Here is a 16,009-nt window from a genome sequence, read left to right on the forward strand (position 1 = left end):
TTTGAACTGATTGCAATAACTTTTGGCATTACTCAGTTATTCTCAAAAAGATGCTTCCCCGTAATTTTGTGAATATAACTTACACACTGATTGACATATACGGCCTAAATAACGAAATTCATTTATGTGGTATATGGGAGCCGGTGTAAGTTGTAGATTGATTTCACACATCTTTGGCCAACCGGAAAACTGTAATTTGTACATTAGGTATATGGGTTCTTGGGTTAGTATTGACCCCATTTCATTCATTTTTGTTATCACGACAATTCACGCAAACTTTCAATGCGATATCTTACAGATTGGCCAATTCATAAGGCATAAAAACAATCGGATGTTTGAGAACTCTTATATTATAGAGGCGAGGAGAAGTGTTCGCCCGATTTAGACATTTTAGGCACAAGGATATGTTATGAGAAAGAGACGCTTTCTGAGCTTGATTTAGACAACCCACATATTGACCGATAAATACGGTATAAAGACAACTTGAGGTTCAAAAATCTTTATATGAGGTATATGGGGATTAGGGTAAGTTTTGACCCGATTCTTACCATTTTCGACACAAGGGCACACTATTATCGATATTTTCTCTAAATTTCATTAATATATTTCAAAAATGTACCTATATTTTAGGTAAAATACTAGTTATAGGCACTGAGGTCAACATATACGATGTATCGGGACTTGGAAAGTTGTGGTCCGATTTCGAAAATTTTTAGACGTAAGATGCCATATACGAAAGACACTCATTGTATAAAATTGTATTCCGATATCTTCTTTAGTAGTTGATTTCTACACTCTAAAGTGTAAGAATCAAATGGAATTTAAAATTGTCATATATGGGAAGTAGGCATTGTCGTTGTCCCATTTCGCCTATATCATCTCATTACCATATAACGTACTAATATCGAATTAATGTCATGCAATGAATTTGGTAAATATAGGTTTTCTCCTAAAGGTGGGCAGTGCCATGCCCATTATCCAGTTTTGATATTGGGAGTAGGCGGAGTTATCATCCGATTATCCACCTATTTGCACACTGTCGATGAAGTGTCGAAAATATTTGTCCTGTACAAAGTTGGTTGATATAGCTTGAGTGGGGGGGACGGGGTCGCCTCAAGTTTTTAAATATTTTCAAACCACAATTGCTCCTCCCTAATACAATTCGTTGTACCAAATTACAGTTTTGTATATTAATTTGCGTCTTAGTTATGGTACTGTATAGGTTTTCGATTAATGGCGTTTTGTGGGTGGATACGATTCCTCTCATCTACAATACCGAACTTCTTATGGTGCCACGAAATATGTGTACAGAGTTTTTTCAAGATATCTTAACAGACAGTCACCTGGATTTCAACTTATCATCCTGATCATTTATATATATATAACTCTATATCTATTTCGATTAGTTTTAGATGATACAAACAACCCTTAGGTAAACAACTGTTTAACTCTGTAACAACATGTTAAAATTAGATATAAATATGTGATACTAGGATGTCTGCAAACGCCCCTGAAGCTTAAATTTTTGGCCCAAAAAAGGATTCAACCTAAACAAGTTCTATAGATCTTCTTTCAACTTAAACGCCACACGAACTAACGCAAAAAAACATGATGGACGGAATTTCCATCTGCGAATCGCTGCTGAATCGCAACAAAATCGACTCGTTTCTGAAGTGGATTGATACTGGCGATGAAAAATGGGTCACTTACGACAACATCGAGCGCAAACGGTCTTGGTCAAAGCTCGGGGAAACAGCCCAGACGGTGGCCCAGACCGGATTGACGGCCAGGAAGGTTTTGCTGTGTGTTTGGTGAGATTGGCAAGAAATCATCTACTACGAGCTGCTTCCCTATGGCCAAACGCTCAATTTGGCCCTCTAGTGCCAACAACTGGACCGCTTGAAGGCAGCATTCATCCAGAAAAGGACATCTTTAATCAACAGAGGCCGAATTGTGTTCCATGAGCACAACGCCAGGCCACACACGTCTTTGGTGACGCGCCAGAAGCTCCGGGAGCCGAACGAACTTTTTCCAATAATATCTCTTTTCCCATTTATATAATATGAGATTTTTTGATATATTGGATTAGGCAATTTAATCTAAAACTTTGAAAAAGTGCTATTCTGATATAAAAGTATCCCCTCTACACAAAAGGTCGTAATGATTTTTTTCATAAAAATATTCCTTAAAAAGTTATTCGCAGTTAAAATATATATCAAATGGGCTAAGCATTCATACATGTGATTTATACATTCTGTGTTGTCATACGCTCATGCATAGCTATAAATGTGTATAACTTTTAAAGAAATATTTTTATGAAAAACAAAAAAATTCCTTAAAATTTTATTTTGTAGAGCGAAAATTTTTTTATTAGAATATCACTTCTTTAAAGATGTAGGTTTATTTATTTGCTTTGGTGATAAAAAATGTATTGCAAAAGAGCAAAAAATCTCATATAAATTATATGGGAAAAGTAAAATCATTTACTGAGCTTGTTTACGATGGATCTTTTTTTAAGGGCAAACACTGACGCTTCAGGGGGCGCAACTGAAGAGGCTAAATATAATATATTGGGTGTCAGATTGGTGAACTAGATACGGAAAATATTATGTTAGGCAAAAAGGCTTCGATCGTGATCATTTAATTCATATTGAGCACTGAACCATATTTTGTTTTAAAACACATATCCACTTAATTTCTTTTAAATATCACACAACATTAACGGTTTAACGTCAGATGAAAAGAAATCACTATATTGGGGCTAAAAGAAGGTCCACATTGCTCAAGTATACTCGGGAACTTGTTTTTACGCAATTTTGTAAAATAACTAACACATTGACTGATATAATATATTCGGTATAAGTATAGTCAGCTAGAATAACGTAGATCAATGTATGAAACCTAGGTTCACTTGATTTTACTAAGACATCTTACATATTGACCGATATATACATTATAAATCCAACCTGAAGTTTGAAATTTGTATTTTGGCATATAAGAGCTAGAGGTAGTATTTAACTGATTTTATCGGCGACGGACAGACAGACAGAAGGTCAGAGGTTTGATTTAAAACAAAAAATCGTTGTTTTTAAACACTTTATAAATTTTTGAAGTAACATTATTTTCACACTTCTGTGTTGTGAAATATTTTTCAAGTACTTACATGGTTTACTGATGCATTAATACGATTAGAATAGTACAATATTTATAATTGTGCATTAATGCTGCATTCTTATACATTGATAGTCATCTATTTGAGTTTTCCAGAATTTGAGAAATGCTTTTAATTACTTTGAACAGTGTTCCCTAAAAATGTAAACTCAGTGTTTTATCTGTGTTCTTAAGTAGACTAGCTTCTGTAGCCTTCCGCAAATAACAATCCTGATTCAGTATCCAACGCATAACGACATCTACAATCCAATTGGGGAATTAAATGTGAATTCGTTCGAACTGCCCAGTTTTAGAGAAGTTTCATACCTCAGCAACTGATTTAAGAATTTGTTGTTTTATTTGCACTATATATTTATATCATAGTTTGGAAATAGGTGAAATCAGGAACAAATTAGCAAATTTGGATGGTTTCAAGGGTCAAGAATACGAATATATTCATTAAAGTATTGAACGTGCTCTTATTTTTATGGTAATTGCTTATTTTCTATTTTGATCAAATGTCGGCTTCTTAGTACTAATAAAATTTAGTTTTCTTCTGGATATTTTTTCGGATAGTTTTGGAAATTATAGTGAATCACAGAGAGAGCATATGATGTCAGATTACTGTTGATCCTTAAAAGCAGGCAAGCTCATAAAAGGTGTTTTATTGAAATATAACAGTTTTGGATATTTGTCTCTCTGTTTACTTGAATGTATTCTTATTTTTTTAAAACAAAATGAGCATTACAAACAAAGATATTATTTTTTCATGTTTTCTGATTTTTGTAATGTAAAGTGGAAACAAATCATTGATAGTTTCATGATTTGTGACCTCAAATATATCTAAAACCAGTAGATTTGTTTTCGGTTAATGGCGTTTTGTAGGCGTGGCATGGGTCCGATCTAGCCCATCTACAATACCAATCGTATTACGGTACCAGGAAACATGTGTATCAAGTTTCATCAAGCTTCTAAATTTTTACTCAAGTTACAGTTTACAGACGGACGGACGAAAGGACAAAGAGTCACCCAGATTTCAACTCGTCTCTTCATACTGATAATTTATGTATAATTCGGTTAACTCGAGTACTTGCCAACTTAATTCCATTAAAGTGTCACACATTTTGATCAACCTAAACTATTTAAATTCCGCAGTAAAGTTGGAAATAACTATACAGGGTATATTAGGGGCAGAAAAAGGGCTGGGCTTATTGTATTAACCTTTGACATTATTAAAGTATACTCCAGAACATATTTTCAAGCAATTTGATAAATAAATAACTCACACACTGACTGACATATTAAGTATAAAGTAAAAATAAAGATACTATTTTATGTACATACAATATATGGGAATTGAGTACTTCGTTTCCTAAATTCGCATTTTTTCGGCGTTAGACTACAGCATAACCAATAAATTACGTTCACTTAAATTTCCAAACGATATCGTACATACAGACCGATATACGCAGAACAAAGCTCTCCAGAAGTTTAAAAATCTTATATAAGGTATATGGGTGATATGGGTAGTATTGATCCGACTTTATCCATTTTTGGCATTACTACATGTTGCTAACATAAAAAATTAGAATGAATGAGTTTCATTCAGGTACCTCACATACCATCAGCAATATATTAATCCGATTTTATCTATTATAGCCAACAGATGCACCGTTATTAGAACTAATTTACATATTGGCCGATATATGCGGTATAAAGTCAGCCGGTAGTACAAAAATCTTTCTAATAGATATATAGGGGCTAAAAGAAATATTGACCCGATCCAACCGATTTTTGACATACATGCTCCGAATTCCAATAACATATCTCAGAGATTTACCGATATTTTCGATAAAATGTTCGCTGTAAGAACTGGGGTCTACATATTCGGTATCTGGGGTTGCACAGTTGTAGTCTGATTTTGACTATTTTTTGTCACAATTTTGCCTACTTTAAGCGCAATATTCTGGCAATTTTCGCTCCGTAATATAAGTATCTCATGATAATGTTACTTACCAAATTTGGTTGACATCAGTCAAGTAGATCACGAGATATGGGTTTTCACCTATAGGTGGGCAGTGTCACGCCCATTGCTCAATTTTTGTATTGGCTCCAATAAAGCTTAATTGTACCATCCTAGTGTAAAATTCAATGTCTCTGACTTGTTTATTTAATGAGTTATCGCACTTTTAGCAGTTTTAATCAACACAGATTGATTAATGGCGTTTGCGTGGCAGTAGTCCGATTACTCCCATCTACAATACCAACCTTCTTACGATACCAGGAAACATGTGTACCAAGTTTAATCAATATATCTTAGTTTTTAGTCAAGTTACAGCTTGCATAGACGGACGGACGGAGAGACATTAATCTTCATCCGAAATTTTTACATATATACGAGTATATAACTCTTTATTTAATTCGATTAGTTTTGGGTACTACAAACAGGCGTTGGGTAAACAAAACTATTACACTCGTTAATTGCAAAATCTTCCCTCTCTCTCTGTTTCAAATTCCATAAGTTTCTACATACAAACATATATATATATATATATATAAGAAAGTCAAGCGATAAGGAAAATAACCAAAAATGTAAACGATAGTATTCTAATCTTGATATAATAATAGAAAATTAAATTGTCTGGATGAACATTCATACATGTACATTTATGTATCTTAATATACACAAATGTGCCATAAGAAATATATTTCTAAAACGTAGCTCTCAGGCCCCTCAGGCCCTATTTAAGAAGGTTTATTTTTAAAACAAGCTTAAAAAACTTTGTTTAATGTGGATAAAATAGTTTTACTTACCATTTAACATAGACGAAGGTCCAGCACCACCTGCCACTATCACACCATTGCCACTGACAACAGTGCCACCTCCAACCCCATTTCTGCTTCCGCTGACACGACTACCGGCTGCGCCGACAACACTTACTGTTGCTGTGGTGTAACCTGCGTTGTCGTTGGCTTGGCTGCTGCTGCTAATACTGCTACTTCGTTGTGGCGCTATAATTTTGCTGGTGGAATCCCCACCTGTTGCTGAGAGCACAATGAGCGCTCCGATTAGAGACCAAAGGCCCATCAGCTTACTTCTTTTTTTATACAGTTCGCACAGTACATTAATTCGTAACAAAGGAGACATTGACGTTTGCACATTATTCACTGCCGATTTAACCGCCCCAATCTTTCAAGTATTCTTCTATGATTTGTCCTCAAATTGTTATTAGCAAAAAATTTGGGAAATAAATCTGTAATAAAAGATATACCTATTGTTCATAAATATTTAAAATGAAGTGGTAAAATTGTTAAAATGCTTATATAATAATTTCAGAATTATTTCTATACAGTTATTATACCCAGGTTGTTATATACAGGTTTGTAATACCAAGAAGCAGTTATTACTTCGTATTTGTGCCTTAATTTCTTTCCAACGAGTATATTCTTGTTCTGAGGGCTGGAAATATCTCATGAGGTAGATCAAAAATACCAATACTACCCGTATCTTCCATACACCTGAGATAAAATTTTCAAACTTCCGGTTAGCTTTTAATATAGGTGCCCCACCCCTAATAGTTTAATTTACATACAAGTATATACCAAACCACTGAAATTAGTCAACCAACCTTGCTGGGAAGAAGCCTTTTTAGCACTTTTTCATATACTCCTCATATAACGGTTATGCTGAAAACTACTAAAAGTGACATAACTCACTAAATATATACGTCACAACCATTAAATTTCAAAACCAAGATTGTAGGGAAGGACTATATAGGAATACGTTTAAAAGTTTGACAATGTAACGCCCATCTTTGGATAAAATCCTTTATCTCACCACTTCACCAATTGCAGCCAAATTTGTTGTGAGGTAACCCAGACATTCCATTCACACACTGTGAAAATTGACGAAATCGGATGACAACCACGTTTACTGATGATGGCTGATTTTTCCGAACAAATCGGTCGATCTGTGAGGTCTAGCCTTGAAGTTCGGGCAATACTTCCCTTATCCCTTATATACCTGATAGCAATTTGTAAACTAAATTTACTCAAATTATGAGAAATCGTTCTTATGCTTTTTGTATACGCTTATAATTGATTTTATATAGAATGCATTACAACTGTATTGAGAAGTAGGAAAAGAAATCGTTTTTGAACAATGAATAACATTTTTTATTTATTATATCGATATTATTATACATGTTTAGCTTAAAAATAATAAATATTAACAACTTTAAAAATGATATAATATTATTATATTAATTTTTATATAATATTTACAATATTAAACATAAATTTTTGTAGAGATTCTTATACATATATCCAAATTATATTTCTTTTTCCCTTATACTATTTAATTTCTATCATATATTTATACAATAATGTCATATATAATAACAAATTATATATATAATTTAAATTTTCTTAATTAGATTATTTACATATTTTTCTTTAAATTGTCTTAAAAACTACTGTCAAAATTCCTATACCATTCCAATTCGATTATATTTGGAAAAAAAAAAATGAAGAACTATTGCACTAAGTCTGAAAACTTTAGTTCGAAATAGAGACACAAATACTGTCATGATAGCTGTGTACTGTCTCAAAAGTAATTGCATTTACACGGGAAGGATCCATGTTTGAAAATGCCCAATCAATTTGTGTACCGGCAGGTGTAGTTGAATATTCTGCACCAAGCAGGGAACTAAAGTTTTTTTCTTGGAGCAGATTTCTTATTGCAGTCCCTGTAGACATTAAACAAATGTTATAATCTCCAACAATTAGCACATTTTGATTGCCTAACTCAGAAGTAAGGACTTCCTGAAGTTCTACAATTAATTGTCTGACAGAGAAAGCTGAATTTCTATATAGAACCAGAATATTAATATTGAAACATTTAAACAAAATCGCTTCTAAAACTTTGCGGCCTGAATAAATTTTCTTTACAGCCTTTGATTCTATAGAGCAAGCAATACTATGCTTTGCATATATTATAATGCCCTGTTTATTTCTGTTGGTTGTTTCCGTGCTATCTATCCTCAGCTCGTTAATTGGAGTAAATCCTGGTATATCAAAACTTTCGCAAGGATAACTCCAAGTTTCTACAAAACATAAAATATCTGAAGATAGCATCAAACAGTCGTTTTTTATATCACTAATGTGAGTATGAAGACTCTAAACATTATGGAATAAAATTTGATGTCCTGATGTTCGGGAAATCATAAAATTGAAACTTGTTGTCAAAGCTTTATTTGTGTTCACTTCCCTCAGTTCCCTAAATACGGGATCCGATTCAGAAAATTTGTTAGGAGGAATAAAATTTCCTATGATGAATAGACCTTCTGCAGAAGTAGCTCGACTACAAGCGACATAGGTATATTGAAGCTCTAGGTATTCTGTGTCGAGTCTTTATTATATGTGGCACCCTGACTTTTATGAATAGTTATTCCCTCAGCCGGAACAACTGGAAACTGATTTCTTTCAATTGAAATTTGTTCATTTCTTTTGTATTGAAAAGATTTTAGAACTTTTTCAATTGGTGTCCAAGAACTTTCTAGAGGATGAGGCTTTTTTGATCGTGCTATCAAACCAACAGAAGGTTCCAAAAATTTAATCCACAGAATTGTTAGAAAAGAACAATGGAAATCAATTTGCATAAGTTGTCCAGCTGCCCCATTAACCAAGCTATCACACGTGTTTATGTTCTCTGTAATCATATATTTGGCGGAGGTTTTTAGTGTCAATTCATAGGGCAGTCCCTGCGTTTCAGAAGTTTTGAAAAGTTTAACTCTTTCCAAAATATTATCATTTTCATTTATACCAATTCTTGTAACTGAGTCTTTTGCAGTTGAAAGGAAAGCTTCTGTTGGGATTCGACTGAGCTTAAGGGCATTGAAATTATTTGTCTCTTCATTGGACCAAAATAAATGTATGGCATCATCGGGAACTTCTTCGAAATTAACTACTCGAGTTTCAATGAGTGATATGTCCTCATTTGTCATAGTACCAGATGCGATATAATTTAATGTAATTGCAAAGGCCTGATCCTCCCGTTGTCTCATTATCTCTGTTAATTCAAAGTATTTAAATAACTCCCACAAAGGGGAACCAACTAAAGTGCTGTATGCATCATTGGGATTAGGAGAGAATATCCACCTATCTCCAACAGGTGAGAGTTGCTTCAAATCACCAAACGCTATGATCGGTATACCACCGAAGGGGCTGTCTGTTTTGAAAATTTGTTTTAATCTCGCATCAACAGAGCTAAACATATGAGCACCTACCATCGATATTTCATCAATTATGATTAATTTTAAATCGATTAGTCTGGAATACAATGAATTCACTGTGTCATTGCTAAGTGGCCTCAACGCTCTATTCAACTGATTAACAGGTAAAGAGAATATTGAATGAAGGGTCATTCCTATTCCGAATGCTGCTTTACCCGTAGGTGCGCAAAGAAGAACTTTTAAGGAACTTGAATTGGATCCAGGTGTAGAATTGTAACGATGGTTAAGAGCTTGATATATTGCAGATATCAATCATCGCCGCCAATGAACTCATAAAATGGGAGATTTGTTTTTAGGTGGTGCATTAAATGTGTCAAATAGGTTCTTTGCTTAGTATTTAGACTTTGAACTAAAGAAAATAATTCCTCAACTGGAATTAAAGGGGGTAGTTTAATAAGTCTAATATTGCAATCAGATTCAGTGCTATCATCTGTTGAATCTTCGCCATGCAAGTCCAGCAAAATTATATTTGGGTTTATTTCTGTAAGTACCAACACTCTGAACTCATTTTCCACGATAGGTAGTTCATTTTGAGCACCTTCGTCCAAGTCTATTTCAATATAAAGACTTTCTAGAACATTTTCAAGTTCTCTTTGCTCAAAAACATCATATTTTCTTTAATTTTTCTCAATTATAATACGATGTGTTATGCAAGTCTGGTCATTATCGTTTTCAATGAGATCTTGCTGTTCATTCCGCCAAGGATAGTAAAGCATTAACATTTCGCGGAAATACTCAACTCTGGCCAAATCTGGCTTAACCTTCTATACCTTCTATACAAGGTTTGGTACGTTTTTTCACAAAACCGCTACCTTCTTTAAGAGGCATTACAACTCCGTTTTCTGGTAAATTATCGTCTTTCCTCTCTTCTTCTTCATGATCACTATCTTGTGCTCTTCTACTAGATTTAAAATATTTATACCTAGATGCAAAATCAGCTAAACAAAGAGTTTCTAACTGATCGGATCTTTGAACATAACGGTCTAAAATACCGGCTACGAATATTTCAATCGAACCTGAAGGAAGGTTCTGAAGTTCCGCTCTAGGTTTTACCATTCGAACACGTTCCTCAGGTCGAGAGGTATTTATAAATATGTCTGCATTACTTGCTTCCGAAAGATGGAGCCCAATGCAGCAATATACTGCTTCTTGTGCAGATATTTATGTGCCTGATATAAATTTGTGACCTATATGTTTAAGTTTTTGCTTAATAGTATAATTTCCAGCATTTACCTCTGATATAGCTTCATTTAAGAGCCTAGAAATTCCCCTGTTAGACTTGTTAATATAATTAATTATATATGAACAGCAAGCATATGCATCCAGTATATATTGGATATTCATATTTGCTCTATGGAGTTCCAAAATCAGAGGATTATAAGCGTTTATAAAACGATCCTGTAATTTTCTTTTTAGAAAAATTTTGGGTTTTGTTAAACTTGACCTAAGGGCTAACAAATAGTCATCAAAAGACATATTTATTCAACTATCAGACAGGAAGTGTTCAAAATCGTTTAAATTAGAAATGTCCTCTGTAGTCATATTTGAATTTAAAAAGTTTTGAATTTTGAAAAAGTTTTCCTTGTGTCTTTCTGAATTTTGACTTGCTTCTGTAAGAGGTAACAGTATTTGCGTTGAAGGCATTGGTGGATATGGTATACCAAAACGACAAAACTGTTGTCCTCTTATTTCCCTAGTACAAAACCTACTGTGGTTATGCTTTTGATAACCCAAATAATTTTCTAAGTGGCTGATCGAACCATCGGTAGAAATATAATTGTCAATAAAACTCAGGGAATATCTGAGGATCTGGAAGGTTGATCCTGGGAGAATTATTAAGCCAATACATGCCATGTACATGCGGGGAACCTCTCTGTTGAAACTCCACTCTTCAGTAGAAATTTGTAACAAAATGCTCGCCAAAAATGCCGGCGTTATCTTTAAAAAGCTTTAGAATTTGTCGATAGCGGTAGTCAAAATATCTAGCACAAGTAACCGCGTCTGACCTAATTAAGCGATATCTATCTTGGGTTGTTAAACTGTTGGCTTCCTCTTCCGAAATATCTTAAGAATCAACAGTTTTAGAGAGGATGACCAAAAGCTCAACCCACTGAGATTCTGCAGCCGATAAAAAGATAAAGAAGGTTATAAGCCGAAATTGGCGAATCATAGCGATTGCCTTTTTCTTCTCAGCTTCCCAGTGCGCAGGTGAGGATCTAACGCTTTTCAAAACCTTGCAACCATCATCGTGTTGAATCAAGTTTTGAACAAAGTTTCCGTCTAATAGATTTTGGGCCGTAACTCGGTTGCGACCTGAAAACTTTCTAAGGCAAATAGATGTACTATTCTAAATTTATAACAGTTCTAATTTTTTGTAATCATAGAACAACTTTGGAATGGTACACGCTCTTCTATCAAAACGGCGAATTTCAGAACGTATTATCTTGCTATACGTTTCAGAGCATGTACGCTTCTGCCCAACGTATATTGTTCCAAATGACAACTCTTCTGAATTATTATATTGAATTATGTCAATTGGTCTTTGTCCTTCACCTGGCGCTATAACTAAACAGTTATAGTCTAAGTTTTCTACAGGAATATTGTCCAAAAGAGTTTCTTGACCGCCTGGATTTAGCCCTGAAGGTAAAAGACCCGTGGGAATATTATTACCTGAGGGATTATCATGAGAAGTTTGTGCTGCATGAAAAGATTGAACCAATCGGGAATTCTCTGCAGATGCAACCAACGGAACTTCTTCTTGGTTATTAAATTCTGAAATCCAGTTTTCATTAATATGTATATTGTGCTCACGATACAGAGGGGTATTCACTAAGAACTGCAAAGCTTCCATAATCTTTGCGGGGCGTATGGTATCGATCATGTAATCATGATTGTATTCCAAACGCCTTCTTAAGTGAGTTTGTATAACATGAGCCTCATCAAAGGACCTTGGTAGAGATGTCACAATATTGTTAACAGAAATTGGTATATTAACAACAGCACCTTTGAGCAAACTCTGACCTTGATATCCTAACGGACGGATTGTCATAAAAGGCAATCTAGGTCTATGAGACGTTCTTCAATTGGAGTAAAGCCTTTCAAACAATCCAGTATTTCAGGAAAGTCTAGACCGTTAGCTAAACATATTTTTGGAACGTTCTTTTTAACAATCGTATTTTTGCAAGTAGCACAAAAATTGTAATTCCATTTTCTGAAGGAAATTTTTACATTAAAAAGCAGGCGGATGCAGCATTCGGGTGACCTTGCGCAATAGTTTCGAAATTCAATTTGCGAACTTGGTGTGAAAACCATAAGCCGCCGCAGCAAATACATATTTCAGTAGGGCCCTTATTTATATTTTGGAAATAAATGTTTTTGAAATCTGTTAAATTGCCACTATTATCAGTTTCTATAACATTATTTTCTCTCGTTAATCGGATTCGTTGGGACTGCCTTTGGTTTCCAATTTGTCTATTGAGTGGGTTATCTCTACGAAAGCGAACTTGACCTTGTCTAAGACATTTCTGATTCAAAATTTCTTCCCTCATACCCCTCCTACTAAGCTGTCGACGTTGTGTTTTTCTATCACGCTCCTCTCTCCTTATTTCAGGATTTCTTCTTGCATGTTCCCTTTGCATTTGATCACGAATGCGCTCTAAATTCCTATACTCAGGATTTCTTGCGCGAAGTTCTCTATGATCCCTAGTGTTCCTACTTTGTTCATCATAACGTACCTCAGGATTTTCTTGACGAGATCTTTGAAATCGAGTATTTCTTATTTGCTCTTCAGAGCGAATTTGTGGATCTTGCCGCTTTGTTCTATGTTGAACAGTATTTGCAACTTGCTCAACAGATCGTACCTCAGGGTCTTCACGCCGAGACCTATGACCTCGAGTATCTCTTATTTGCTCTTCAGAGCGAATTTGGGGATCTTGCCGCCTTGTTCTGTGTTGAACAGTATTTGCAACTCGCTCAACAGATCGAACCTCGGGGTCTTCACGCCGAGACCTATAACCTCGAGTATCTCTTATTTGCTCTTCAGAGCGAATTTGCGGATCTTGCCGCCTTGTACTACGTTGAAGAGTATTTGCAATTTGCTCAACAGATCGAACATCGGGGTCTTCACGCCGAGACCTATGACCTCGAGTATCTCTTATTTGCTCTTCAGAGCGAATTTGCGGATTTTCCCTCCTGGTTCTATGTTGATTTGTATTGATAATTTGTTCGGACAGACGTACATCGGAATCTAATCTACGATTAGCGTTACTTACAGTATTTTGTGACTGCTCACTATCTCTATATAAAGAGTTTGCACGAAGAACTCTCATACGTCTTCTATTCTGAAGACGACTTAGTAATATAGATTTTCTACCTAATCTAGGCATGAATAATTAATAATAAATGGATTAATATATAAAATACTTATAGATAATACTTATATAATTCAGTCCGTCCGGGTGTTAAAAGTTGGATCCTAGGTGCTGCTCTCTTTCACTGTTTCCTTGTAAGTCCTTGCTATGCTATTGCTCGTCACTGTACACTGTACTGTGTAATACACTAAAATTAGTTTGAATAAAGCACTTTGCTTGTAAAGACATCTAGTGAAACTGAAACTACAAACACAGTGTACTGATATTTATTATACTCTTGCAACATGTTGGTACAGCTTACGTACTTTTGTATACCTATATATTACTTAGCTATTCACTAACATAATATTTAGTTATATTTATATTTTAGAAATTAGTAGTTTATTTGATTGTATTGAAATTAAGTTCTCGGAAAATCCCTCCGTAAATTACTTTTGTTAAACGCTTTCTAAAACAGGGGGCTCTATGGTACCTATTTTGAAGGGTCTACCCATAAAGGCTAAATTAACAATAACTTACATATAATTAAGTATGTTATACACATATGTAGACCAGGTATGTAGATTTTCTTCTTTCTGTCTTAATATCTAAACCTTTCATAAGCTGCCAACGGCGCTACGTAAAAGTGTAATTTTCGTGAGTTTACAGTTCACCTCATGACCTTCATATTAAAATGTGTCGCAAAACTGAAATAATAGACAGTAGCATGTAAACCGATGGTCGCAGTTTATCTATAACCACATAAAAAGGGTCTTTAGCCCTTTTGATACTACATTACTAATATTTATTCCATGAAATTTTTTCTAGAAAGATTTATTTGCTCTATACAAAGTCCAGCACCCTAAAAAACTTTTTTAGCATTGTTGTCCGGTATATTTATACTCTCGCAACCTGTTGCTACAGAGTATAATAGTTTTGTTCACCTAACGTTTGTTTGTATCACCTAAAACTAATCGAGTTAGATATAGGGTTATATATATATAAATGATCAGGATGAAGGGACGAGTTGAAATCCGGTAACTGTCTGTCCGTCCGTCCGTCCGTGCAAGCTGTAACTTGAGTAAAAATTGAGATATCTTCTTGAAACTTGGTAGACGTGTTTCTGGGTACCGTGAGACGGTTGGTATTGCATATGGGCGTAATCGGACCACTGCCACGCCCACAAAACGCCATTAATCAAAAACAAATAAATTACCATATCTAAGCTCCGCAATAAGATATAAGAATGTGATTTGGTACACAGGATCACATTAGGGAGGGGCATCTGCAGTTAAAATTTTTTTTAAAAAGTAGGCGTGGTCCCGCCTCTAATAGGTTTAATGTGCATATCTCCTAAACCGCTATAGTTATAATAACAAAATTCACTGGAAGCAAATTTTTTTAGAACCTCTACCCACAGTGTGAAAATAGTTGAAATCGGGTGGCAACTCCCCACCTCCCCCATATAACGGTACTGTTAAAAACTACTAAAAGCGCGAAAAATCAAGCACTGAACACGCCAGAGACATTAAATTTTATCTCTGGGATGGTATGAGATGAAAACCCATATCTTGAGATCTGCTTAACCGATTTCAACCAAATTCGGTACGTAACATTCTTATTATATTTCTATACTATAGTGCGATGGGCGAAATCGGACTACAACCACGCCTACTTCCCATATAACACCATTTTAAATTCCATCTGATTCTTTCACTTTCCACTATGCATATCAAGCAACAATGATTATATCGGTAAAACTTTGCGTGAATAATACGTTTAAAGTAAAAATTGTCTAAATCGAACCAAAACTGTTCAAGCCCCTAAGTACTAAATATGTGGACCACAGTGCCCATAGTTGACCTTCTACCGAAAATATCAGCCAATCCACAAAGAAATCTCAAACGAGTATATTATTTGACTTTGCGAGTGATGGCTGGGAAAATATACCTAACCACTGATTATCACCAAATATTAGAAGAGATATATGTATATAGAAATCTATATCTATCACTTTAGGTGATGCAAACAACTCTTTGGTGAACAAAACTATACTCTGTTGCAACATGTTGCGAAAGTATAAAAATGTTGCGAAAGAATTCAACATTCATTACTCGATTATTATTTGGTATCTTATTAACTTATGTTATTGATCATTGGCTAAATGAGCTGTAAGCCTTCCTAGCAAACATCCCTGCACAAGCACCACACACCACT

General features: G+C 34.8%; 1 protein-coding gene across 7 annotated transcripts in view; it reads right to left on the bottom strand.

Moving 5' to 3' along the window:
- Positions 1-16,009, bottom strand: part of DIP-zeta (Dpr-interacting protein zeta) — a 403,629-nt gene that overhangs the window by 349,943 nt on the left and 37,677 nt on the right. For 6 of the 7 annotated variants that reach the window (XM_070106684.1, XM_070106682.1, XM_070106680.1 and 3 more), the window contains one exon: positions 5,965-6,404. In XM_070106684.1, coding sequence (XP_069962785.1) covers positions 5,965-6,298 — 334 coding nt within the window. In that variant the 5' untranslated portion in view covers positions 6,299-6,404. Of the gene's footprint in view, positions 1-5,964; positions 6,405-16,009 lie in introns of those variants that run through there. The other variant, XM_070106685.1, reaches the window with a different exon arrangement.

The sequence above is a fragment of the Bactrocera oleae genome, chromosome 3 (genome assembly GCF_042242935.1).
Source record: "Bactrocera oleae isolate idBacOlea1 chromosome 3, idBacOlea1, whole genome shotgun sequence".
NCBI classification, from domain to species: domain Eukaryota; kingdom Metazoa; phylum Arthropoda; class Insecta; order Diptera; family Tephritidae; genus Bactrocera; species Bactrocera oleae.